This window comes from Engystomops pustulosus, chromosome 6 (assembly GCF_040894005.1).
Source record: "Engystomops pustulosus chromosome 6, aEngPut4.maternal, whole genome shotgun sequence".
Classification (NCBI taxonomy): domain Eukaryota; kingdom Metazoa; phylum Chordata; class Amphibia; order Anura; family Leptodactylidae; genus Engystomops; species Engystomops pustulosus.
Window position 1 is genome coordinate 26,454,078 of NC_092416.1, and position 27,549 is coordinate 26,481,626.

General features: G+C 48.3%; 1 protein-coding gene across 6 annotated transcripts in view; it reads left to right on the top strand.

Moving 5' to 3' along the window:
- The window catches only part of VWA5B1 (von Willebrand factor A domain containing 5B1), a 168,533-nt gene that overhangs the window by 100,795 nt on the left and 40,189 nt on the right, over nt 1-27,549 (top strand). For all 6 annotated transcript variants that reach the window (XM_072155185.1, XM_072155191.1, XM_072155188.1 and 3 more), the window contains 7 exons: nt 4,818-5,037; nt 6,743-6,873; nt 6,965-7,096; nt 7,791-7,915; nt 8,825-9,001; nt 24,418-24,528; nt 27,096-27,298. In XM_072155185.1, the coding sequence (XP_072011286.1) occupies nt 4,818-5,037; nt 6,743-6,873; nt 6,965-7,096; nt 7,791-7,915; nt 8,825-9,001; nt 24,418-24,528; nt 27,096-27,298 (1,099 nt within the window). The remainder of the gene's footprint in view (nt 1-4,817; nt 5,038-6,742; nt 6,874-6,964; nt 7,097-7,790; nt 7,916-8,824; nt 9,002-24,417; nt 24,529-27,095; nt 27,299-27,549) is intronic.

Consider the following 27,549-nt stretch of genomic DNA (forward strand, 5'->3'; position numbering starts at 1 on the left):
GTCACCCCCTTTTCCTATATTTCATAGAAAGATAAACAGTAAAAATCGTAAACATGTTAGCTGTCGCTGCGTCCCAAAATTTCCAATGTATCAAAATATTGTAACAGTTATTCCCGATGTTTAACCCTGAAATGGAAAATAGCGGCCAAAGTCGAAAATGCCACTTTTTCCCCATTGTGCAACACATAAAACATTTTAGAAGAAGTGATCAAAAGGGCGTACAGTCCCCAAATTGGTAACATTAAAAACTTTAGCTCATCTCTGAAAAAATGACACCCCCCACAGCTCCGTACAAGTCTGAAAAAGTTATTAGCGCCAGAAGATAGTGAAATAAAGAATTCTTTTTTTTGTACAGGATGTTTTAAATATTGCAGATGTGTGAAAACCCATATAAATGTGTTATCCCCATGATCTTATCGACCCAAAGAATAAAGTAGACCTGTCATTTGGGGCGCACAGTGAAAGACGTAAAATCTAAATCCACTAGAAAATGGCGCAAATGCGTTTTTTAACTTTATCTTTCAGCGTTCACTATGGGGGTTAAATAAATTCATCACGTTGCATTTCAGTTTATTACAGGCGCTAAAAAACCAAAGTGTAAAGGGGAAAACAGAATCTTTCAAAATTTTTACAACTAAAGCTTTTTGCAAATTTGTATAATACCAATTCATATCACATATTACTGACCAACTCCAGGAAGTTCAGAACTATTGGGATACACTGGGGCAGATTTACTTACCCGGTCCATTCGCGATCCAGCGGCGCGTTCTGTGCGGTGGATTCAGGTCCGGCCGGGATTCATTAAGGCAGTTCCTGCGCCGTCCACCAGGTGGCGCTGCTGCGCTGAAGTTCCCCCGGAATGCACTGAAGTTCACCGGCCTATTCCTAGTGAAGGTAAGTGCAAATTTTGCAACACATTTTTTTTTTTAAATGCGGCGGTTTTTCCGAATCCGTCGGGTTTTCGTTCGGCCACGCCCCCCGATTTCCGTCGCGTTCATGCCGGCGCCGATGCGCCAAATTCCGATCGCGTGCGCCAAAATCCCGGAAATATTCGGGTAACACGTCGGGAAAACGCGAATCGGGCCCTTAGTAAATGACCCCCAATGTGTTGTGATGTCACTGTCTGCTAAATTCCTGAACTGTGACATCACTGTGTGTATTATCCCTGTACTGTGACATCACTGTGTGTATTATCTCTGTACTGTGACATCACTGTGTGTATTATCCCTGTACTGTGACATCACTGTGTGTATCCATGTACTGTGACATCACTGTGTGTATTATCCCTGTATTGTGACATCACTGTGTGTATTACCCCTGTACTGTGACATCACTGTGTGTATTATCCCTGTATTGTGACATCACTGTGTGTATTACCCCTGTACTGTTACATTACAGTGTATAGTATCCCAGTACTGTGACATCACTGTGTGTATTATCCCTGTACTGTGACATCACTGTGTGTATTATCTCTGTACTGTGACATCACTGTGTGTATTATCCCTGTACTGTTACATCACAGTGTATAGTATCCCAGTACTGTGACATCACTGTGTGTATTATCCCTGTACTGTGACATCACTGTGTGTATCATGCCTGTATATTAAGTTTCCCAGCCCACTAGAAGACTGGGTGAATGCTGCAGGTGCAGTTCCCTCCTGTGACCTGTAGATGTCAGTGTGTGGTGTAGATGAGCACCTACTATAAGAGCAGTGCAGTGCGGGGGCTGATGAGCGCAGGTCCAGGTCAGGACTGGTGTATGATACCTCCTGTCCTGGCGCTTATTAATCTTATTTACCTCCGTGACAGTTTTCCTTTGAGCCGCATTATCCGGGTGTTAGGTGTGCAGTCATTATATGCAGGTTTTGATGCCGCGACAAGTTCCAGGTCATTAGTTCGAGTGCTCGGATTTCTGGTCAGCGAGCGACGCAGCGGGGGAAATGTAAGTTCTTCTCCCCCGGCTGCGGGTTAATCGCGGCGATGAAACCATTAGGGCGGCCATGGTGCGCAGTTTCCAAGGATATCTGGAGCGTTCCCAGAAGTCGCTGGAATATAATGAGGGTCAGAGATGAAATTCTCTGCGTCAAAACAGCAGGAGGAGCAGCTCCGGATGTACCCGAGCTCAGATACTGACACGTGCAGAAAATAAGTGACAAAAATATTTTCGGAGGAAACCTTCCCCTTTAAATCCCTCTACAATTACAACTTCTCTAAATCATTGCAAAGTGTGGTAATCTGAGCTAGTATCACACACGATGGGCTTAGATACAACAGGAAGACTGTATCACACATGAAAGGGTTAGATATAGCAGCCAAGGCAGTATCACACATGAAAGGGTTAGATATAGCAGCCAAGGCAGTATCACACATGAAAGGGTTAGATATAGCAGCCAAGGCAGTATCACACATGATGGGATTAGATACAGTACTTAGGTTCAGCCGACAGTATCACACATGAAAGGGTTAGATATAGCAGCCAAGGCAGTATCACACATGATGGGATTAGATACATAGGTTCAGCAGACAGTATCACACATGAAAGGATTACATACAGCAGCCCAGCAGACTGTATCTCACATGATGGAATTAGATACATAGGTTCATCAGACTGTATCACACATGATGGAATTAGATACATAGGTTCATCAGACTGTATCACACATGATAGGCTTAGACATAGCAGCCAAGACAGGTAGTATCACACTTACTAGGATTAGATACAGATAAAAGATAAGTAGACAGTATCACACATGAAAGGATTACATACAGCAGACTATCTCACATTAGGGAATTAGATACATAGGTTCATCAGACTGTATCACACAGGATAGGATTACATACAGCAGCCCAGCAGACTGTATCACACATGAAGGGTCATTTACTAAGGGCCCGAGTCGCGTTTTCCCGACGTGTTACCCGAATATTTCCGATTTGCGCTGATTTTCCCTGAATTGCCCCGGGATTTTGGTGCACGCGATCGGATTGTGGCGCTTTAGCACTGGCATGCATGCAACACAAATCGGGGGACATGGCCGAACGTAAACCCGACGGATTCGGAAAAACCGCAGCATTTAAAAACCAAAAAATGTCGCGGAGCTTGCACTTACCTTCACCAGGAATAGGCCGGTGTACTTGAGTGCATTTCAGCGGACTTCAGCGCAGCAGCGCCACCTGGTGGACGTCGGAGGAACTACCTTAGTGAATCCCGACCGGACCAGAGTCCACTGCAGAGAACGCGCCGCTCGATCGCGAATGGAACAGGTAAGTAAATCTGCCCCAGTATCACACATGATAGGCTTAGATATAGCAGACAAGGCAGGCAGTATCACACATACTAGGATTAGATACAGATAAAAGATAAGTAGACAGTATCACACATGAAAGGATTACTTCAACAGACTGTATCACACATGATTGGATTGGATACATAGGTTCAGCAGACAGTATCACACCTGATAGGCTTAGATATAGCAGCCAAGGCAGGAAGTATCACACTTACTAGGATTAGATACTTCAGACAGTTTTACACATAGCAGGCTTAGATATAGCAGCCAGGGCAGACAGTATTACACATGATAGGATTAGATACAGCAGCTCAGCCGACAGTATCACACATGAACGGATTAGATACAGCAGACAATTTCTAATATGATAGGATTAGATACAGCAGCTCAGCCGACAGTATCACACATGAACGGATTAGATACAGCAGACAATTTCTAATATGATAGGATTAGATACAGCAGCTCAGCCGACAGTATCACACATGAACGGATTAGATACAGCCGACAGTTTCACATATGATAGGATTAGATGCACACCACATCATGAAGATATCACATGATCAACTTGCCAATATAGTCACAGTCCCCAAAGTAGCCAATATAGTCACAGTCCCCAAAGTAGCCAATATAGTCACAGTCCCCAAAGTAGCCAATATAGTCACAGTCCCCAAAGTAGCCAATATAGTCACAGTCCCCAAAGTAGCCAATATAGTCACAGTCCCCAAAGTAGCCAATATAGTCACAGTCCCCAAAGTAGCCAATATAGTCACAGTCCCCAAAGTAGCCAATATAGTCACAGTCCCCAAAGTAGCCAATATAGTTGATGTGTCCCACAGTAGCCATCATAGTTACAGTGCCCTCACAGTGGCCAATAGTCATAGATCCCCCTTCAATAGCCAATAAAGTCAGAGGGGGAGATTTATCATAAATGTCTGAGGTAAGTGTTTTAGCCTTTGGAAACCAATCAGAGCTCAGCTTTCATGTTATAAGCAGCTGATTGGTTTTGGGCAACCAGAACAGTTTTATCTCAGAATCTCAGACACTTCTGATAAATCTCCCCGAGAGTGTCCATACAGCAGCCAATATAATAACATCCCCCCAGTAGCATATAGTTCATAGTTTAGATACATTGTTTAGCCCTAGTGACAAACTGGACAGTAGACAGTATCACACATAATCAGATTAGATACATCAGCTCAGAAGACGGTATTACACTAAATAGGATTAGATACAGTAGCTCAACAGGCAGGATCATACATAGCAGATTTAGATTCAGCGAGATTGTATTGCTCATGGAAGGCTTAGATACACCAACTAAGCAGCACAGTACCAAACATGCTTAGCGTATATACATACAGATTCTTATGTGATTGTTCCTTATTATGACCTATAGGGGGTGCTGTTGTCTGGTTTTTATAAGCCAGGTTCCTTATCTAATGCACAGAGCTGAATTATCAGTAATGATCAGTTTATTGCCATTGTAATATACAGGTGTCTTCCTTCTGACATCATTATCTCTATTACATTACACAGGGAGGATTCTTCTGGATGAGGATTTAGAAAGAATCATCTTCGTGGCCAACCTCGGCGCAGTGCCAGCTCAGGAGAGTGTGTCAGTACTGATCAGCACCTCCTCCGAGCTCCCTACACTTTCCAGTGGTGCTGTACGAGTTCTCGTTCCACCAGTTTGTGTTCCCCGAGTCTCACACACCTCCGCAGAGAGCACCTTGTCCTCCGTGTCTCCTCTGAGACTGTAAGATTCTATATATTTTGTTCAATTGAAACATTTTCTGGGTACAGAGAGACTGAGCCAAAAGTATTGCGGCACTGAGCCACGGGTAGAGACCGAGCCACAGGTAGAGCGAGACCAACCCCAGGTAGAGCAAGTCACAAGTAGAGCAAATATAGAGCCACCGATAGAGAGAGACGGAGTCACAGGTACAGAGAGACTGATCCAAAGGTACAGAGAGACTGAGCCACAGGTATAGCGAGACTGCGCCACGGGTAGAGGGAGACTGCGCCACAGGTAGAGAGAGACAGCCACAGGTAGAGCGAGACTGAGCAACAAATAGAGCGAGACTGAGCAACGGGTAGAGCGAGACTGAGCAACGGGTAGAACGGGACTGAGCAACGGGTAGAACGGGACTGAGCAACGGGTAGAGCGGGACTGAGCAACGGGTAGAGCGAAATAAAGTGCCACTGGAAGAGAGAGACTGAACCACAGGTAGAGAGACAAAATGAGCCACTGGTAGAGCGAGACTGAGCAACAGGTACAGAGAGCCTGAGCCACAGGTAGAGCAATATTGAGCCATAGGTACAGAGAGACTGAGCCACAAGTAGAGCAATATTGAGCCATAGGTACAGAGAGTCTGAGCCACAGGTAGAGACTGAGCCACAGGTAGAGAGAGACAGCCACAGGTAGAGCAATATTGAGCCACAGGTAGAGAGAGACTGAGCCACAGGTAGAGCGAGACTGAGCCACAAGTAGAGACTGAGCCACAGGTAGAGTGAGACTGAGCCACAGGTAGAGTGAGACTGAGCCACAGGTAGAGTGAGACTGAGCCATAGGTGGAGTGAGACTGAGCCACAGGTAGAGTGAGACTGAGCCACAGGTACAGAGAGACTGATCCACAGGTACAGAGAGTCTGATCCACAGGTACAGAGAGACTGAGCCACAGGTAGAGCGAGACTGAGCCACAGGTAGAGCGAGACTGAGCAACAGGTAGAGCGAGACTGAGCCACAGGTAGAGCGAGACTGAGCCACAGGTACAGAGAGACTGAGCCATAGGTAGAGTGAGACTGAGCCACAGGTACAGAGAGACTGAGCCACAGGTAGAGCGAGACTGAGCCACAGGTACAGAGAGACTGAGCCATAGGTAGAGTGAGACTGAGCCACAGGTACAGAGAGACTGAGCCACAGGTAGAGCGAGACTGAGCCACAGGTAGAGCGAGACTGAGCCACAGGTACAGAGAGACTGAGCCACAGGTAGAGCGAGACTGAGCCACAGGTAGAGTGAGACTGAGCCACAGGTAGAGCGAGACTGAGCCACAGGTACAGAGAGACTGAGCCATAGGTAGAGTGAAACTGAGCCACAGGTACAGAGAGACTGAGCCACAGGTAGAGCGAGACTGAGCCACAGGTACAGAGAGACTGAGCCATAGGTAGAGTGAGACTGAGCCACAGGTAGAGCGAGACTGAGCCACAGGTACAGAGAGACTGAGCCATAGGTAGAGTGAGACTGAGCCACAGGTAGAGAGAGACTGAGCCACAGGTAGAAACTGAACCTGATGCAGATTTAGTCAATGCCTGAGGTACAGGTAGTCAGTGCTGGAGGCACAGGTAGTCAGCACCTGAGGCACAGGTGGGTAGAAGCTGAGCTGCCAGTAGACAGTATATATACATTGGTAGGACCTCTGTTCATGGACCACTTAATGTCACGTGTATTGTGTTCTCACAGTAGAGAGGCTGGCTTGTGTGGTGGCACCAAAAAGCTCTGCCTGGCGACCCTACTGGAGACCGAAGCTGTAAATGCCACAGAGTACGAGCTGACCTTTCACCTGGAGATCCGAGCACCCTACCTTTTAGCAGGTAGGTGCCCGACAAATAGAAAGAATGAAGAACCTGCATGGGGTTCGCGGGTGTAGACCTGGGTATTACAGACCACAAATCCTTATTTCAGGTGTGGAGAGTCCAACCCATGAGATCCGAGCTGACGCCGACCCCTCAGCACCTTCCGCCAAGAGCATCATGATCACACTGGCCAACAAGCACACGTATGACCGGCCCGTGGAGATCCTCATCCACCCCAGTGGTAAGTACCTGCAGCCTGCCACTATCCCTGACGACTGAAGAACCTGTAGATATTGTTTGAGGTGGGAAGGTGACCTCATGAGGAACCATCAACATCTGAGTGGGAGCAGCGCTTCATGGATGGAGCAGATGGTTCATTAGACCTTCAGACTCATTGATGACATAAGATTTAGGATGGATTAATTTTCCACGTCCACGTATTATCACACTCCAGATGTTCTACCACCAGCATTTATTACAACGTGTCACTAGATATATGGGGGAAGGGGGTTTCTACAACACGTCACAACCAAGTTTAAAGGGGTTTTCCAGGAATTTTAGATGTTTATTTGGGGCCAGAGTTGCAGTTTTTTCCGCTCTTGAGCACGAGACTTGTTCTGGCCAATTAGGTTGATGCCACACGTGGCATTTTGGACCCGTTTAACCCGTTTTTGGTCCATTTTTAAGCAGTCCGTTAAAAAACGCATCCGTTTTTGACAGGTTTTACCAATTATCTTAATTAAAACTGTTAAAAAGCGGATGCGTTTTTTTTTAACGGACTGCTTAAAAACGGACCAAAAACGGGTTCCAAATGCCATGTGTGGCATCACCCTAGGTGGCCTCCTCAGACCACGGGACGTCACCTGTGACATAAGATCAAACGACGTCCTGTTGTCCTATGTGAAGATCTCCCGTGTTTCCATCCCAATGTACAGAGCCTCATCTGCCGCACATTCTCATGGAGGACGGCGACATGACCCCATACGAATACGAGCAGTTCCTAAGAGGAAAGAGCGACTTCATCCGAGGAACCAAAAAAGACCCCAGCCCAGAGAAGAAGGTGAGAGGAGGCCATAGTCACACCATATATATACCTAATAGACTCCATGTTGTAGCCAGGAAGAATTCAATATCTGTATTCTGCTCTAGTCACCTCCAAAGCTGCAAAGCTCCAACTTCCATAGTGGTGCTACAAATGCAGCTTCTGGTGTGACCGGAGTATGAAACACACACTCAAAAAAAAAGATAATGGGGCAGATTTACTTACCCGGTCCATTCGCGATCCAGCGGCGCGTTCTCTGCGGTGGATTCGGGTCCGGCCGGGATTCACTAAAGTAGTTCCTCCGACGTCCACCAGGTGGCGCTGCTGCGCTGAAGTCCGCTGAAATGCACTCAAGTACACCAGCCTATTCCTGGCGAAGGTAAGTGCAAGCTCCGCGACACTTTTTGTTTTTTAAATGCGGCGGTTTTTCCCAATCCGTCGGGTTTTCATTTGGCCACGCCCCCCATTTCCGTCGTGTGCATGCCAGCGCCGATGCGCCACAATCCGATCGCGTGCGCCAAAATCCTGAGTCAATACAGGGAAAATCGGCGCAAATCGGAAATATTCGGGTAACACGTCGGGAAAACGCGAATCGGGCCCTTAGTAAATGACACCCATTGTATTTGCATAGTTAGATTATGTTTGCATAATGAGTAAAAAGTGAAAAGTTCAAGATCTCTGCCTGCTGTCAGTGAATGGAAACATTCTTGGGGGAGTGTGGACCTCAGGCCTCGTCTCCTCAGACACTCCAGTTTAATGAGTTTAGAATATCCCTTTAAATGTCTCCGTATCCTTGTCCATGACTCTTTTGGAGACGTCTGTAATGAATAGAGGAAGATCTCTGCAGCAAAGGCCGGGTAATTAATTGTGTCTCAGGGGGGTAATTACTTTTCACGCCTCTCAACACATTTTCCTCCTTATTGATAGACGGAGATAATTCGCAAGCGTCTCATTAAGGACATCTGTCATAACCCAGTAGTGATGCTGAACTTCTGCCCGGATCTGCAGACCACTCAGACCGACCTCAGCAAAACCCAAGGAGAATTCATCTTCCTCATTGACCGCAGCGGAAGTATGAGCGGTGTGAACATCACCAGAGTCCGGGTAATGTGCGGGACACGTACTAGATATACTAGAAACCGCAAGCAGTGGAGAGGTAGTCACAGCCCCGCCCCCTGCCTGTACATCATGTGTGAGAGGTAGTCACAGCCCCGCCCCCTGCCTGTACATCATGTGTGAGAGGTAGTCACAGCCCCGCCCCCTGCCTGTACATCATGTGTGAGAGGTAGTCACAGCCCCGCCCACTGCCTGTATATCATGTGTGAGAGGTAGTCACAGCCCCGCCCTCTGCCTGTATATCATGTGTGAGAGGTAGTCAGAGCCCCGCCCCCTGCCTGTATATCATGTGTGAGAGGTAGTCAGAGCCCCGCCCCCTGCCTGTATATCATGTGTGAGAGGTAGTCACAGCCCCGCCCCCTGCCTGTATATCATGTGTGAGAGGTAGTCAGAGCCCCGCCCCCTGCCTGTATATCATGTGTGAGAGGTAGTCACAGCCCCGCCCCCTGCCTGTATATCCTGTGTGAGAGGTAGTCACAGCCCCGCCCCCTGCCTGTATATCCTGTGTGAGAGGTAGTCAGAGCCCCGCCCCCTGCCTGTATATCATGTGTGAGAGGTAGTCACAGCCCCGCCCCCTGCCTGTATATCCTGTGTGAGAGGTAGTCACAGCCCCGCCCCCTGCCTGTATATCCTGTGTGAGAGGTAGTCACAGCCCCGCCCCCTGCCTGTATATCATGTGTGAGAGGTAGTCACAGCCCCGCCCCCTGCCTGTATATCATGTGTGAGAGGTAGTCACAGCCCCGCCCCCTGCCTGTATATCATGTGTGAGAGGTAGTCACAGCCCTGCCCCCTGCCTGTATATCATGTGTGAGAGGTAGTCACAGCCCCGCCCCCTGCCTGTATATCCTGTGTGAGAGGTAGTCACAGCCCCGCCCCCTGCCTGTATATCCTGTGTGAGAGGTAGTCACAGCCCCGCCCCTGCATGTATATCATGTGTGAGAGGTAGCCACAGCCCCACCCCCTGCCTGAATATCATGTGTGAGAGGTAGTCACAGCCCTGCCCCCTGCCTGTATATCATGTGTGAGAGGTAGTCACAGCCCCGCCCCCTGCCTGTATATCATGTGTGAGAGGTAGTCATAGCCCCGCCCCCTGCCTGTATATCATGTGTGAGAGGTAGTCACAGCCCCGCCCCCTGCCTGTATATCATGTGTAAGAGGTAGTCACAGCCCCACCCCCTGCCTGTATATCATGTGTGAGAGGTAGTCATAGCCCCGCCCCCTGCCTGTATATCATGTGTGTGAGGTAGGCTCAGCCCCGCCCCCTGCCTGTTTATCATGTGTGAGAGGTAGTCACAGCCCCGCCCCCTGCCTGTATATCATGTGTGAGAGGTAGTCACAGCCCCGCCCCCTGCCTGTATATCATGTGTGAGAGGTAGTCACAGCCCCGCCCCCTGCCTGTATATCATGTGTGAGAGGTAGTCACAGCCCTGCCCCCTGCCTGTATATCATGTGTGAGAGGTAGTCAGAGCCCCGCCCCCTGCCTGTATATCATGTGTGAGAGGTAGTCACAGCCCCGCCCTCTGCCTGTATATCATGTGTGAGAGGTAGTCACAGCCCTGCCCCCTGCCTGTATATCATGTGTGAGAGGTAGTCAGAGCCCCTCCCCCTGTGACATCACTGATATAATAGTAATTTAGTGATTCACACCTTATACTACAGTAACCACGGCTCCTGATGTAATTTCCCAGAAGACTAGAATCTTTTCCTCTCCTTGTGACCCAGCTTTTCCATGGAGACACGGCTCTGTTTCTGTGGTGATAACAGAACAACCATCTTATTACTGGAAATCTCCCCGGAGATGTGTGATCGCCCCTTGTGTGACTTGTTACAGGCGTCTGAGGCATCAGCTATAGATTTCTGAAGGGAGATCAAAGAACATTTAGCCTAAAAGACTATAATTCCTGGTAAACATCATTCAGCTTTCCTAGAGTCCTGTACGGCAATACATTAGGACACTAGGATGGGGTGGGGGGATATGGAAGGTGTAGAGTTGGGCACTAGGCTTTACCATATACACCCTGACATATGGGAAAATACTGCCTGGAGCAGGGATATACAGGCAGTCCTTGGGTTGCGTACAAGATAGGGTCCGGAGGTTTGTTCTTAAGTTGAATTTGTATGTAAGTCGAAACTGTATATTTTATAATTGTAGTTCCAGACAAACAAATTTTTTTCCCCAGTGACGATTGGAGTTTAAACATTTTTTGCTGTAATGGGACCAAGGATTATCAATAAAGCTTCATTACAGACACCTTACAACTGATCATTGCAATCTGGGACTATAGTAACATCCAGAGACTTCACCAGAGTTCACAGGGGTCTGTCTGTAACTATGGGTTGTCTGTAAGTCAGCTGTCCTTAAGTAGGGGACCGCCTGTAATAAAAAGCATTAGGCAGTGAGGGGTTAAATTGCCTACTCTCATCCTATGCCAGCAGCATCATATAGACAAGCAGAATGAGGGACTAAATACTGAGGATTTGGGTGGTGCCCAAAGATCCGTACCCCATTGCTCATACTGCTCAGAGCCTGCAGGTAGCGGGGTATTATACTGGTGGTCAAAGATTGTCAGAACCTTGTACCCTGCATCGGTCCTGGTCATCTGCCCCAGTCTGTAAACTTCATCTGCTCCGACCTCGGCTTGTTCCTGACTATTCTTCCTGATCCCTGGTGTCTGTTGACCCACCTGAGCTGCAGATCTGTACTGAGACTACTCTGAGAGGTAGTGCACTGGTGACCACGTGCAAATGCATGTACAGGGGTTTCAAGGGAACCTGTCTCCAAATTTGACCCCATTAAACTAGCAGCCCCCTCAGGTCAGGGATGAAATGTCCTTTCTAGCATTCTCTCTTTCAAGTCAAATATCCTCCCGTTTACCTATATAAAATCTCCTCTAAAGTCATGAGAAATTGCGCAGAGAAGAGTTGTATTAGCCTTGAGGCAAGTCAAAATTCAACCAAAAAAGAGGCCCCTCTGTGTGAGTCAATCAACAGTGATATTACTCCTTGTCAAAACATACACCCAAAAATGGAAAAATGAAGCTACCACTGCAACAAAATGCCTAAAATCAAATATTTTATTGTCAATTACATAAAGCACATGATAGAAAAAATGTACAAATTGATGTGAAACGTTTAGAGGCTGCAGGAGGACTGTCCCATCAGCCGCCACTATCTTCAATTCTGTAGCACCTAAAAACATGGTTCATATTAAAGATAGGAATCTCATCTCTCAGATCCCAAAAGTCTTGTGGTTACATGATCTACAGAAGCAGAGATACCGGCAGATAAAAATCCACTACCCCTAATTTCTTCATGCTGCATCTCTGGTTCTTCACTGTCACTACAGACGCCCCTATCTCCGGTTCTATAGAACCTAGAAACATTTGGTATAATAATAAAATTACTGTTTTAATTTTTTATATTTTCATTTCATTTTTGCATCATTCTTGAGGTTCTGTTGGGGTCTATATACAGCTCGCATTCCCAACTATTTGTTTTATTTTGCGTGTGATTGAGAAAGTTGAGATTGTTATCTTTAATATGACACCAGCATCATGTTTCTGGGTGCTATAGTATAGAAGATAGGGGAGTCTGAATTAACCCTCCCTTTGTAGCCTCTGAACTTGACTCATTTCTGGAGGAGTTTTTTTTTTTATATAGGTAAAGGGGTGAGATTTCACATAAAATAGGGAATTTTAGAAAGGACATGTCATATGGTAGTTTAAAGAGAACCCGTCATGCAAAATAACCCCCTAAACTAAATATATTTTCATAAACTGCCATTAGAGAGCATTGCCTCTATCCCTTCATTGTCCCTCTACATGCCTGTAAACCTAAGCAATGAGGTCCTAAAGCTGTATGCAAATGACCTGTGAAATGTCCAATGAAGCATTAGCATATTCAAGCTGTCCACTCTATTCATGAGTGGGAGGCACAGCCACACCCCCAGTGCTTGACTGACAGCCTGTGTAATGATGTGAGGCTGTATAATGATGTGCTTCCTGGTGCTGGTGGCCACGCCCCCTGCAGTCTGTGTGTGCATGTGTGTGTGTTTAGGAGAGATACAGCAGCTCCAGGCAGCCATGTTACAGCAGAACATGTCAGATTCATGTGTAGCTGATGTCTGTGTCTCTCACCTGTATATTAGAAGGATGCAGCATGTCAGCAGATGCAGCACACACACTAGCAATGCTTTACTATACATTACACACAGACATGAGCAGGGGGAGGAGAGGGGAGGGGTAACAGGGGTGACATCACTGCCTCTGACCATGTGACCAGCCTCATTTACATGATAAGGAATAGATGATTTTACAATGAATAATGTATGAAATAACTAGATAAAGGCTGGGATGGGATCCTTGTGAGCTGCTCCAACAGGTAGAGGTGACAGGACTAGTGACACAGACCTGATGACAGGTGTCCTTTAATGATGTCAAATCTAGTGACAGGTTCCCTTTAAGGGTTGTTTTGGCAGCAGCCCTATGGTTATGTAGCCCTGTACACTGAGTTGCAGAGCATCCTATATCATTGTATGTGATGCTAGTGACGATTGATCCAATGATCATTCAGCCAAAACCACAGATTTTATATTTTGGGAGGGAAGGAGGATGTGATGGACAACCCCTTTAAGAAGCATTTTTTTATACCAGCAATATTGAGAGGTAGGGAAAGAAGGACAGAGGCCGAGCAGACATGGAGGAGGAGGATGAGACACTAAGATGTGACGGCTGAGAGAAGAAAGGAGAACAATATAAGGAGAGGGGATTAGACGGATAGAGAGAACGAGGAAGAGATAACAAGGCTGATACATTGTGACAGCCCGACGCTCCGCACCGCCGCCCATCGATTGACTCGTAGCAACAAAAAAACATCTACATCAAGGAAGGAGCCACAATAGACGGCACCCCCTGGTGTCCTGCACCCCCTCATCTGCCGCAGCCCTGATCACACAGGCAATAAGTAACTGTATAATTATATTCAAAGCCTAAAATATAATTAACACCCAGTGTCGCTTCCTGCAACCAACTATTGAAGCGGCGGCGTCTGTGGAATCAGGGGAATCAATTAATGAGCAAATAGGAGGTTAGAAACGTCTCTTGTAATAGAAGTCAGACTCCCCTATAGCGGGGGGGCGGTTAACCCATCACTGGCTACATGCAGTGTGAATGCACAGTATGAATAGGGGTCTAACGATGTGAAAAGAAGGCCCTCTGGTGGTGATGTGATTGATGACACCCTAACCTGCACCCACCCCTTGTGATCAGTACAACCTCAGGATAGTACAAGGACCTCCCCCTTGTTTACTAAAGATAAGCCAAGGGGGTAAATATATATGTGCACCTATACAGCCTATATTACTACAGGCAGTCCCCGGGTTACATACAAGATAGTGTCTGTAGGTTTGTTCTTAAGTTGAATTTGTATGCAAGTCGGGACTGTATATTTTATCATTGTAATCCCAGCCAGAACTTTTTTGGTCTCTGTGACAATTGGATTTTAAAAATGTTGGGTTGTCATAAGAACCAGGATTAACACTAAAGCTTCATTACAGACACCTGTGATACCTGTTACAGCTGATTATTGTAGCCTGGGACTAAAGTACAATAAATTACCAATATCCAGAGGTCCGTTTGTAACTAGGGGTCGTATGTAAGTCGAGTGTTATTAAGTAGGGGACCGCCTGTACATGGGTTACTCCCTTTGCATTACTTCTCCTTCACTGATCCCCACTCACTATTCTGCTGCTGGTGCAGTCACTGTATACAGGCAGTCCCTGGGTTACATACAAAATAGCTTCTGGACGTTTGTTATTAAGTTGTAAATTTGTATGTAAGTCGGAACCGTATACTTTATAATTGAAAACCCCAGATAAAATTTTTTTGGTCTCTATTACAATTGGATTTTAAAAATGTTGGATTCTCATTAGAACCAGGATTAATAATAGAGCTTAATTGCAGACGCCTCTGATAACTGTTACAGCTGATCATTGTAGCCTGGGACTAAACTACAGTAAATTACCAACATCCAGAGGTCCGTTTGTAACTAGGGGTCTTCTGTAAGTCGGGTGTTCTTAAGTAGGGGACCGCCTGTACATATATGACATTACTTATCCTGTACTGATCCTGAGTTACATCCTGTATTATACTCCAGAGCTGCACTCACTATTCTGCTGCTGGTGCAGTCACCGTGTACATACATGACATTACTTATCCTGTACTGATCCTGAGTTACATCCTGTATTATACCCCAGAGCTGCACTCACTATTCTGCTGCTGGTGCAGTCACTGTGTACATACATGACATTACTTATCCTGTACTGATCCTGAGTTACATCCAGTATTATACTCCAGAGCTGCACTCACTATTCTGCTGCTGGTACAGTCACTGTGTACATACATGACATTACTTATCCTGTACTGATCCTGAGTTACATCCTGTATTATACACCAGAGCTGCACTCGCTATTCTGCTGCTGGTGCAGTCACTGTGTACATACATGACATTACTTATCCTGTACTGATCCTGAGTTACATCCTGTATTATACTCCAGAGCTGTACTCACTATTCTGCTGCTGGTGCAGTCACTGTGTACATACATGACATTACTTATCCTGTACTGATCCTGAGTTACATCCAGTATTATACTCCAGAGCTGTAGTCACTATTCTGCTGCTGGTGCAGTCACTGTGTACATACATGACATTACTTATCCTGTACTGATCCTGAGTTACATCCTGTATTATACTCCAGAGCTGCACTCACTATTCTGCTGCTGGTGCAGTCACTGTGTACATACATGACATTACTTATCCTGTACTGATCCTGAGTTACATCCTGTATTATACTCCAGAGCTGCACTCACTATTCTGCTGCTGATGGAGTCAGTGTGTACATACATGACATTACTTATCCTGTACTGATCCTGAGTTACATCCTGTAAATCTTTTATTTTATATAAAAGTGAAAAACATAACAATAATAAACATAAATAAAGCCATAACTTCTGGCAAAAGAATTACAAAAGAAGAAATATAAACGAAAATAAACTTACAAAACCTCCTGGCCCAGCCACACACACACCACACACTCAGCATGAAAACAAACAAAACCTTCACCCAGTCCCACCACCTAAATTTTTTTTTTTTTTTTTAATATCGAAATACACAGCAAAATACACATAAATAAATAAGCACAGAAATAACAATGAATATAACGGAAATAACATTAATAACATTAAATATAACTAACTAAATCCCACGCCCATCACCCTCCCCCCAGACACTGGTCTAACGTCCAAAGTTCGCGTTATATAGTCCAGACCAGTGCCCAGGATCGTACAGTCCAAGTCCCGTCCACCCCCCTCCCAACCTAACACCCTAACACCAACACCCCAAAACCAACCAACCTATATATGCACAAGAACTATAACTACATATAACTATATACACACTGTACACAAAATACAAACATATTAAACATATCAACATATATCAAAACCACATAAAGCCCAGGTTCAGCGCCTGCAAGCCCAACATCACTATAACCTCAGGACACAAAACAAAAATCTACAGTGTCAGCATCAGCCCAACACCAGGAGGGGAGATGACAGACTAAGGGACACTAAAGGAGAACCCCCTCCAAAGGAGAGAGGCCCTCCCCGTGCCCAGCCTCTCATACTCCAGAGAGCGCACCTTCACCAGGTCACCCAGAATGTTCCTAACCACCTCATCCACCGGGAGGATTTTACGCTGCGTCGATACTAAACACCGTGCTTTTTTTTTTTCTTTCGTTCCACGTGTGGTACCTGACCACTAGACTGACTAGAAATAACGTGCAGCGGTCCCGGCCACCCAGGCCTCTGAATGCTCCATAGGCCCACTCCGCATAGGAGAGACCGGCCAACCCGGGCCAATGGATGGAAGCGCCCACCCGGTTGTACACCTCTGTGTTAAAGGGGCACTGAAGCAGGAAGTGGTCCATGCTCTCCAGCAGGCCACCGCACTCCTCCCGGGGACAACCCCTTTCCTCAGAGCTCCTACACTTCAGATTGTCCCTCACACACAGCTTTCCATGGAAGCAGCGCCAAGTCACGTCCCAAAACTTCAAGGGGATCCTGATAGAATTCAATAAACTCAAACCCACCCCCAGATCCCGACTTGGGCAATCCCTGAGGGCCAGAGGCTTCTGGAAATGGGTCAACAGAACCCTCTTGTCAAGGATTTTCCTTGACATGGTCCTGATCTCCCACATTCCCAGACCCCACCGGCGAATCACCTTCAGAACCGGGGTAGCGTAAGCCGGAAGATGCCCATGCGGTGTTCGGAGATCCTTCACTTGTCCTCCTGTCTCCCATTCCTGGAAGAAAGGCCTAAACCATCCCCTACAGGAGTATACCCACGGAGGAGCCCTCTCTTTCCAGAGGTTTGCAACATTGATCTTAAGAAAGGTATTCACTAGGAACACCACAGGGTTGACCATACACAACCCTCCTTGTCTCCTCGTGCGGTAAGTAACCTCCCTCTTGATAAGGTTCAGCCTATTCCCCCATAACAGCTGGAGGAACAGACTGTAGACCCGAGTCCAGAGGGGTTCTGGCAACATGCACACACTGCCCAGATATATCAGCAATGGGAGCAGGTAGGTTTTGATCAGATTAACCCTTTCCCTGAGGGTCAAAGACCAACCCTTCCACTGGTCCACCTTCTGAGCGGCGATCTTAAGCCTGCCGTCCCAGTTTTGCATGGGGTAATCCCCCTGGCCAAATTCGATGCCGAGAACTTTGGCAGAGTCTTGGGGCCCTGGAAGAGTGTCCGGGAGATCAAAGCCTGGATCCCCCTCTCCCAGCCAGAGACTCTCACACTTATCCCGGTTGATCTTGGACCCAGAAGCCTCTGAGTAGCGGTCAACCTCTGACATCACCCATTGCGCCTCCCCTCTCGAGGACACAAAAACAGTGACGTCATCGGCGTACGCTACCACCCTTAGAGTGGCTTCCGGTGCTGCCCGGTCCATCCCGACTCCCACCAACGGCCCACGATCAACCCTCCTAAGGAATGGGTCAATCGCGAACACGTACAGTAGTGGGCTCAGAGGACAACCCTGGCGAACACCAGACCCAACCTCAAAAGAGCGGCCAATCCAACCGTTCACAAGCGGGAAACTCTCTGCCCCTGCGTACAAAACTTTCAGCCAATTGACAAACTCCCCCGGCAGGCCATACCTCAGAAGGACAGACCAGAGGTACTCGTGGTTAACCCGATCAAAAGCTTTTGCCTGATCCAAGGACAGCAAGTACCCCTTCCAGTTACCAGCCCTGCCCTGCTCCACTGCCTCCCGGACACAAAGCACAGCACTAAATGTACTGCGGCCTGGAACAGAGCAGTGCTGGGTCCCTGAAAGGAGCCGGGGTGCAAACTGCACCAGCCGATTAAACAGCACCTTTGCCAAAACCTTTCTGTCCGTATTGAGAAGCGCTATGGGACGCCAGTTCTCAATACGAGATCGGTCCTTACCCTTTGACAGGATGATCAGGGCTGACCTCCTCATTGACTTCGGCAGAGCGCCCGAGGAAAGACACTCATTGAATACCTCAGTCAAGAGGGGAACCAAGGCGTCCTTAAAGGTCTTATAAAACTCAGATGTTAAGCCATCCGGACCCGGCGATTTCTTGAGGGCGAGCCCTTCAATCACCCGGCTGACTTCCTCTTCCCTGATCATCTCTGTCAAAACATCAAGAGAGGGGTCTACTCCTGGCTCAGGGACAGTTTCAGCATGGAAAGCCGACATCACATCCCGATCTAGATCCTTCCTGCCCAAGAGGTGCGAGTAGAAGGATCTGACGACCTCCAGAATCCATGATCTGGACCTTTTCAGGGATCCCGTACTGTCAACCAGTCCCGTGACAACTTTACCATTCACTGACATCTTGCAGTTTCTGTAAGGGTCGGGCGAGCGGTATTTCCCGTAATCCCTCTCAAAAACCAAAGATGCGTGTCTATCGTACTGACACCTCTTCAGCAAGGATTTCACTCTGGAGATGTCCTCACGACTACCTCCAGTCGAGACGAGATGCTCGAGTTTCCTCCTCAGGCCCTGATACAGGCGGTACCTGTCCAGGCTCCTGAGGCTCGAGAGCTGGCGGAAGAATCTCGCCACCCTTTTCTTGAGCATCTCCCACCACTCTGACTTACTGCTACAAAGGCCCAGCAATGGTACCTGGCTCTGAAGAAAGTCCTCAAAGGATTGTCTGATCTCTGCTTCTTCCAGGAGAGACGAATTGAGCTTCCAGTAGCCTCTTCCCATCCGGGGGGTCTCTGTAACATTCAGAGAAAACAAAATTAAACAGTGGTCGGAGAACTCCACCTCAACAACGGACACTGCTGAAGAAATGGCTTCCTCCTTTAAATAAAACCTGTCTATTCTAGACCTGCAGCTACCCCTATAATAGGTGAACCCCGCGTGGCCTGGGGTGTGCCGGATGTGGACATCCACCAGGCGAGCTTCACTGGCTATGCTATTAAGAGCGACGCTATCATAAGTCAGCTTGTCTCTGGAACCTCCCCTATCCTGGGACCTCGTGACAGCATTGAAGTCCCCTCCAAAGACCACCTGCCGACTTGTAAAAAGGTAGGGCTTGATCCTCATAAAGAGACACTTCCTGTCCCACTTGGACTGGGGACCATAGATGTTAATAAGACGAAGTTCTTGTCCCTTCATGAGGACATCCAGGATCAGGCACCTCCCCATTTCTAACTCAATAACTCGTCGGCATTCTACCGGTGCGGTAAAAAGGACCGCCACTCCGCTATACGGCTCGGCCGCAAGAGACCAATAGGAAGGCCCGTGTCTCCATTCCCTCTTAGCTTTAAACACGGCCGCCAAATCTGGCAGCCTGGTCTCCTGCAAAAATAAAATGTCGGCTTCAACACGGCCGAGAAAATCAAAGGCCGCAAATCTAGCCGCATCAGACTTAATGCTGGCGACATTAATGGACGCCAGCGTCAACGGAGTGGGTGCCGCCATCATGAGTGATTGAGTTAGACGGCTTTTTTCTTACTAACTCCCTTCCCTCTACTGTCCTCTGAGGATGATCCCTTTTCCCTTTTCCCTTCAGAATTGGGGCAACTTCTTTTTAACGAAATTGAGGTGTCCATGTTATTACTGGCCCCCAAGGACCCACCCGGACCACCCTCTCCTTCGTCCTTGTCTCCTGACTCTGAGTCAGTCTCCCACTCTGAGGACCCAGCATCCCCAGAGGATAGAGACTCGGCGCCCCCTGCAGGCTGCTCCGCCGCCACCTCCAGAACCCCACCCTCAGCCTCTCCTTCCGAGGAGGCGATCTCATCGAGGGTGAGGAACTGGTTGGAAAGCTCAACCAGAGGGGAGGAAGTTTTCCCTTCCTTAGGTACCTTAGATACACCGCGTTTTTTCTTTTTCTGCTTGCGCTTATTTTCTAGCCAAATCCTATTATCCTCATCCATACTCTCATAATGGGAGGACGTAGAGGACATGGCACCTTTCTCACGCTCCATCCTCCTGACCTCCTCATCCAACTCATCATCCCTCAGGGCCTCAGTAGCAAGATCAGCCTCTGAGGAAGGACCAAGGGTCACCCCAGCAACCTGAGGCTTCCCCAGTTCTCTCCCTTTTTGTCTGGCTTCAAGCCGCCTTAACTGAGAAGGCGACTTCTTCTTGCTTTTCTTCACAGGCCCCTCAGCTCCTCCACCTCTGCTGGTACCTTCCCCAGCAGAAGCAACCTCCTGGCTCTCCTCCACTGGGGTCACAACCGCATTGGCAAAGGAGCGAGGACAACGGCTGAAAGGGTGACCGAGCTCACCACACAGGTTACACCTAATGTCCTTACAGGATGCAGCGAGATGACCTAGCCCACCACACAAAGCGCACTTCTGCACTTGGCAGCTGGCGTTAAAGTGTGTGGGGTCACCGCACCTGTGACAGACCTTCGGCTGCCCCTGGTAGAAAATCAGGATTCTGTCCCGCCCAAGAAAGGCTGAAGAGGGAATGTGGGCGACTGTGCTGCCTGAACACTTCAACTTCATCATGAAGGTCCAGGCTCCAGACCAAATGCCAAATTCATCGCGGTTTTTCTGAGGTACCTGTACAACCTCACCATAACGACTGAGCCACGTCATGATGTCTATGCAAGAAAGTGACTCGTTACGGGTCAAAACGGTCACTTTCTTGACTGTGTTTTGGCGAGACACTGCTTGCACAGCAAAGTCTCGCCATGCGGGCTCGTTCTTTGCCAGCTCATAATTCGACCAGAAGAGCTCTAAGCCCTCCGGCCGGACAAAGCTGACATCGAACTCCGGAGTACCATAAGGATGTATCAGGGCAAAGATGTCACTAGCCCTGAAGTTCATCTTCAGGAGGAGCTCCACCACCCTTGACCTGGGTGGGCATGCGTCACTGCCCCTCCAGCGAAGACGAACCACATTCCTACGGGAAGCTCCGGGCCCAGTTGTGGGTAAAGACCATACAGTCTCTCCCCCCCTTTTCTCTTGGAAGGCTGCCAGGCCATGCCTGTCTGTCCAGAAGGACAGATCAACCTCTCTCCCCTCTACAGTGATTGACTTTTCCCCTCTCCTGAGAGCCTCCAGAAGACGCCTTTGCAAAACTCTGTTCCCAGAGCCAGGAGACAAGGAGTTAACCCCACTTGCCCCAGCGGTGACACTCGCATAGCTCCTTATGGGAGCGGCCACCACTGGGGGTGCAGATGGACCAGCACTCATACCAGGATCCCCCTCAGCGCCATTCACCACCCCCACATTCACCACACTATGAACATTACCGCCTCGCTTCCTTGCATCACTCACACCAGCTGGGCCAGGAGGACCTGGGGTTGCCTCAGCGTCACTGGACACTGGGGGTAGAGCCACCTCCATAGCTGATACAGCCTGAGAAGAGGCAGCTCCAACCCCGATCTTACTTGTGCCCTCTGCCTCATTGGCATTAACCCCTGGTTGTCCAGCAGTTTTTCTAAGGTTTGAGCATCGCTGCTCGCTGGATGAAAGAGGCCTCCTGTCTTTATTTACTCCGGACAGTCTCTTTGTGCCATCTCCAGGGTCAGATGCACCAATACAAAATAACACTGTTCCTGCGCCCTTTCCCACAGGCTGCACAAGACGCTTGGGAGGCGCCGCACCACAAGCCCCAGCAGCCCCATCACACTGCCGCTGCTCACCGGAGCTAGATGCAGCCACAGCGCTAGGGGCCACAGGAGCCACCGTCCCTGGCACCAGGCCACCCCCCCCTCCCACTGGGGGGCAGCGCACAGTACCAGGACCTGCTGGATCGCCCTCACTGTCCGGCCTTTCGGCCGATGCCTTCCCTGCACCATCCTTGCTACTACAAACAAGGCTGGTGCTCTGCGCCATGATGGAACGTGGCTTTGCAATCTCCCCGCACCCTGGCACCGAGTCCACTGCAGGATTCGTGCTGGGCTGGGCAACGGGGCCTACACGACAGGCTGGCACTGCAGCCCGCCCGGAGGGAACAGGGAGGGGACGAAACACCAGATTCACCTCCTCAGACGCCTTGGTCTTCCTGGCTCTCTTCTTTCTCTTTAGGTCGTCATCTGGCAAATCATCGCCGAAGGAGAAGTTCTGGAGGTGAACTGGGGACTCAAGCTGACGGATCTGAGCCATTAGCGCCCCTCCCTGACCGCTGCCATCACTTTCCTCCTCCAGGTTGGCAGAGCCGCAGCCTGATGGTAATGGCGCTTGCTCTGCAGGCAGCCTGTCGTGCGAGGCCTGCTGGTGTTGGCGCAGGCCACCAGACGGACACGGCTGATCTTCCTCATCATCGCCATCATCCGCCTGGATCTCAAGCCCCTTTTGCTTTCTCAGCTGCTCTTGTTGCATTTTTTCAAATCTGGTGTCATTCTCAAGCTTTTCCCGGAACGGACCGCTGTTTTCACGGATAAGATGACGCTTCTCCTCCAGAGCGGTGACCTCGGCTTTAAGCCTGTTGATGGTGGTAAGAAGATCAGGCTTCTTCTTCTTAGTAGCCACCCCCGCTAGGGCCAAGGTCTCCCTTATCTCCTCCTGGAGCCTCCTCAGCGCTTTTCCAGCTTCCTCGTACTCACGGAGGTGCTCAGTAATCCGGGAGCCATAGATGGTAGCAGACTCCCGGGCCTTAAGTTCACCCCATGCTTTTTGCACACCTCCGTGAGCACCCAGCTTTTCAGCTGAACCACCCAGCTTTCCCGCACAGTCACTCAGCTTTCCAGGAGGAGCACTCAGGCTGATGTTACTTGCCTTGATCTTCTGTGATCTGGAGACCTTGCAGCTTCCCTGGGTCTTGGGGGTGGCAGCCGAGGTCACATCGCTGCGTCCTTGGCTCCGGGCAGATCTTCTTACCCCTTGCGCTTTGGCCGGTAACTGGCTTCTCCTGCCCCCCGCCGGCCTGGTCCGGGAGGCAGAAGCCTGGGATTTTCCTGGCTCACTCATCCCAGTAACCCACTCCCTCCCTGGGGAGGAGAGAGCAGGCCTGGGTGGATGGAGATTGCTCCAGGTGGTGCAGGAGCTCAGCAGCACACAACCACACCCGTCAGCAGTTCACAGCGGAATGAGTCAGCACGAACTATTCTGCTGCTGATGGAGTCAGTGTGTACATACATGACATTACTTATCCTGTACTGATCCTGAGTTACATCCTGTATTATACCCCAGAGCTGCGCTCACTATTCTGCTGCTGGTGCAGTCACTGTGTACATACATGACATTACTTATCCTGTACTGATCCTGAGTTACATCCTGTATTATACTCCAGAGCTGCACTCACTATTCTGCTGCTGATGGAGTCAGTGTGTACATACATGACATTACTTATCCTGTACTGATCCTACACTCACCAGTTTGCAGTAATTAGAGGTAAAATATCCTATTTTTTCTCTGTGGCTGCCCAGAGCTTCTTCTGGTGATATACCTTCTGGAAAATGTCATGTTCACCCTAGAAATTGTGCAGTCTAGTAAATAAAATCACATAATTGTTTGGGCCGGTTTGCATAGATGCATGCTCCTGACTAGCAAAGTGACAGAACTTCTGCTTTTATAGAGGTGGTCCCACCTGCCGATGATCAGTTATTCAAGGACATTTGATTACCACACTGCACACTGTTTCAGCCTTTTGGCTTCATTTTTGGTTAATAAACAGTGGAATAGGGGAATATGATGCTCCCTATCTGAGTTTTCTTTAACGAAATATAAAGATTTTGCTAATCTTTTTCTCATAACCGTACAATGTGTCCTCTAAAGGTGAACCTACCCTTTAGCAGCAGGTTTTTTGACATTTTCTCTTGGCAGCGCAGATCACAGTGAGTGTCGGCCTCCTATAATTCTGTATTATAACTGATAATTACTGGCGTTCTTTGCCCGCAGGATGCCATGCTCGTCATATTAAAAAGTCTGATGCCAACGTCACTCTTCAATATCATCGGCTTCGGATCAACCTTCAAGTCCTTGTTCCCCTGCAGCCAGAGCTATAATGAGGTAAGTCCTGGGGAGAAGAAGCAGGAATCAGAGACTTATTTCTCACGGGAAATGTCTCCTGTATGTCCTGGAGATTATATACATGATATACACATATACATTGTGTGAGTGACCTGTTATATGTCAGCAGCGAGAGCTGAGGCGGAGCGCCACCTGCTGGACACAACAGCTCATATCATATGGTAGACCTCTGGCTGCAGGATTTGGCTCAGTCATAATCAGTCCATGGTGCTGGTAATAAAGGAAACAATCATGGACAGAAGGGGGTGGGGGGAAAAGCTAATTTTGTAGAATAAATGAACATTATCTAGAAGTCTTTTACAGTATATACAATGGCGTATTCTATGTAGAATAAATAACACAGCTGAGCGACTAGATAATACTGCTATGTAGCGCAGAGATAATATAAAGCAATATTGGGGCACATTTACTTGCCGTTCCTTGGAGTTTACCTAAAGTGCATTGTCCGTGTATAATGCACTGTGCCGCGATTCACTAAGATCGTGCGCCCGATATCCTGCATGTGTCTCTTCCCCGCTCAGGTCCGCCGGAGTTCACCTTCTTCTTCCTGGTGCATGTAAGTGCATTGTCTTGTGACACAATTTGAAAGTTAAATCCCACTCTCAGTCCGAACCAATCGGAACGTCCGATGGCCCGCCCCCCTAATTTGTGCGCCACAATCCGATCGCGTGTGACACAAGCCCAGCGCAGACCCCTGTTATATACCTTACATACCTGTGCAAGCTGCGCAAATCCCGAAAACAGTGAACAGTGAGTAGCGTGACTCTTAGTAAATAAGCCCCTATGTTCCAACCTACCATTACTGTACATTGAAGAAATATTATTACCTGTCAGTGCCTAAATATAACATATATACAGTGCAAAAGTCATATAACCACATACATAATATTACTACACAGAGCAGAAATCAGATCATCACATCACAAATTTCCTACAAATACTGCCATACATTGCAGAAATCATACCAGCACACAGTGCCCTTATTACTGTCAGAACTAAAACTAAGTCACATTGGGGCTCATTTACTAAGGGTCCGCGGAGCGCATTTTTGTCGGGTTTCCCGACGATTTCCGTTTTTGCGCCGCATCGCGCCGGTGATTTTGTTGCACGTGATCGGATTTTGCTGCATCGGAATTTAACATTTAGAATTGTGTTGCAAGACTTACAAGCACCAGGAAGAAGATGGTGAACTCCTGCGGACCTTATCGGGGAAGCGACGGATGCAGGAACTCGGGCGCACAAGCTTGGTGAATAGTGCCGGACTTCATCTTCGTCGGACCGTCCGAAACGGGGTTCGCGTCAGGACCCATTAAGTAAATTTGGCCCTATAGTATCTATGTAATACTACTATACAGCGCAAGCATACAGTCATACATACATTATACCGCCACATAGTGAATACATGATTTCTATGTATTGTAGTATAACGTGGGCATTGTTTGGTGGTATTACTTCTATACTGTGTGATAGTACTGCACAGACATGGAGTAATAGTGTTGTTGGTTAGAGTGACTCTAGTTACATGTATCTAATACCAGAACAGCAGTGCAGACTGACACTCGCATAGGCAGAGCAGCCAGTGAGAGGAATAGACCATTACCATTTGTAATCTCTGGTCTCTGAATGATATTTAATTAAGGGAACTCATTACCTCCCTCCCTCGCCCTCTCCCAGGTCATCCCAAATCTCTGGGTCTTGTGCAGAATATTAAGGAAAGCCGCGTTGTTCTATTTAGAGCCAGATTTAATCCTCGTCTGTATTATCTGTATAGTCGGGATTATGGGAAGGGAATTCCTGCCATAATTAGGTTACAATCTGCTGCACCGGCCTGTGCCTGGTACCACCGAGCCGCCTCGGCCAAGTGAGGTATAACGTGGATGCGGCCTGTTCGTGGTTTCCAGGGCACTGGGGAATTTACAGGCTGAGGCTTTGTGCAGGATGAGGACTATGCTCCATCGATCCCGGCGCTCTAAACGGGAATTTACGTGTAGGTGACGCAGATTACGGTGAGATGAAGGAAGAAATTCAGCCTCAGGAGTAGCCAAGCCAAGTCTATAATACACTCAGTGACAGAGTGAATGATTTTATGTCGGATTAGACGCTGGGTCTTGTCACTAGAGGTTGTAAAAACGCATTCTCTTGCTCTATAAAGGCTCCTACTCCTGGGTGGTGTACCTTTTGGGCAGAGGTCGTTGACTGCTCAATCTGCCTCTGCGGGGCCTTAGAAGACATTTTGCCCCATTATGAGCTTGTCAAACGTGTTTTATTAGGAGCAATGATTGAAAAGGACCTTTCGATCTCTTATGGTATGTAGGAACCTAGGAAAACTACAGGACAACCCCATAGCAGAGAGACAATGACTACTACATCAGTGGTCACCCAGTTTTCTCAAAACTTCTAAATTGTTTTTCAATGGGAGATGTCAATGCTATACTGCTGTTCAGGAGTCTGGGAAAGCTGGATAAGTACAGCAATGGCTTCCATATTGGTTGTCACCCAGCTTTCCCAGCACTACTCCTAATCCATGCCACATCTATGTCTTGCAGGAAAGCCTCGCCATTGCCTGTGAGAGCATGAAGAAACTGCGGGCGGACATGGGGGGGACCAACATCTTGTCCCCCCTGAACTGGATCATCCGGCAGCCGGTGTGCCGTGGCTACCCCCGCCTCCTCTTCTTGCTCACGGACGGAGCCGTCAGCAACACAGGAAAAGTCATTGAGCTCATCCGTCATCACTCGTCTTTCACACGGTAAACACGAGCGGGGGCTAATAATAGACAGGGCTGGAAAGTCACGGAAGCCACGGCGGCCGCATGGAGCCAGACGACCGTCATGGGAACTCTGAGCAGCCAGGGGTGATGTTTGCTCCATACACAGGGGCAGTCTCTGGGCGCCGGTCATCCGAGTCCCCCATGACTGATGGGGTAAACAAATGCGCTGCTACATTCAGTCACCAGAATGTATGTGGGGCACACATTATAATATAGATACTCCAGTCACA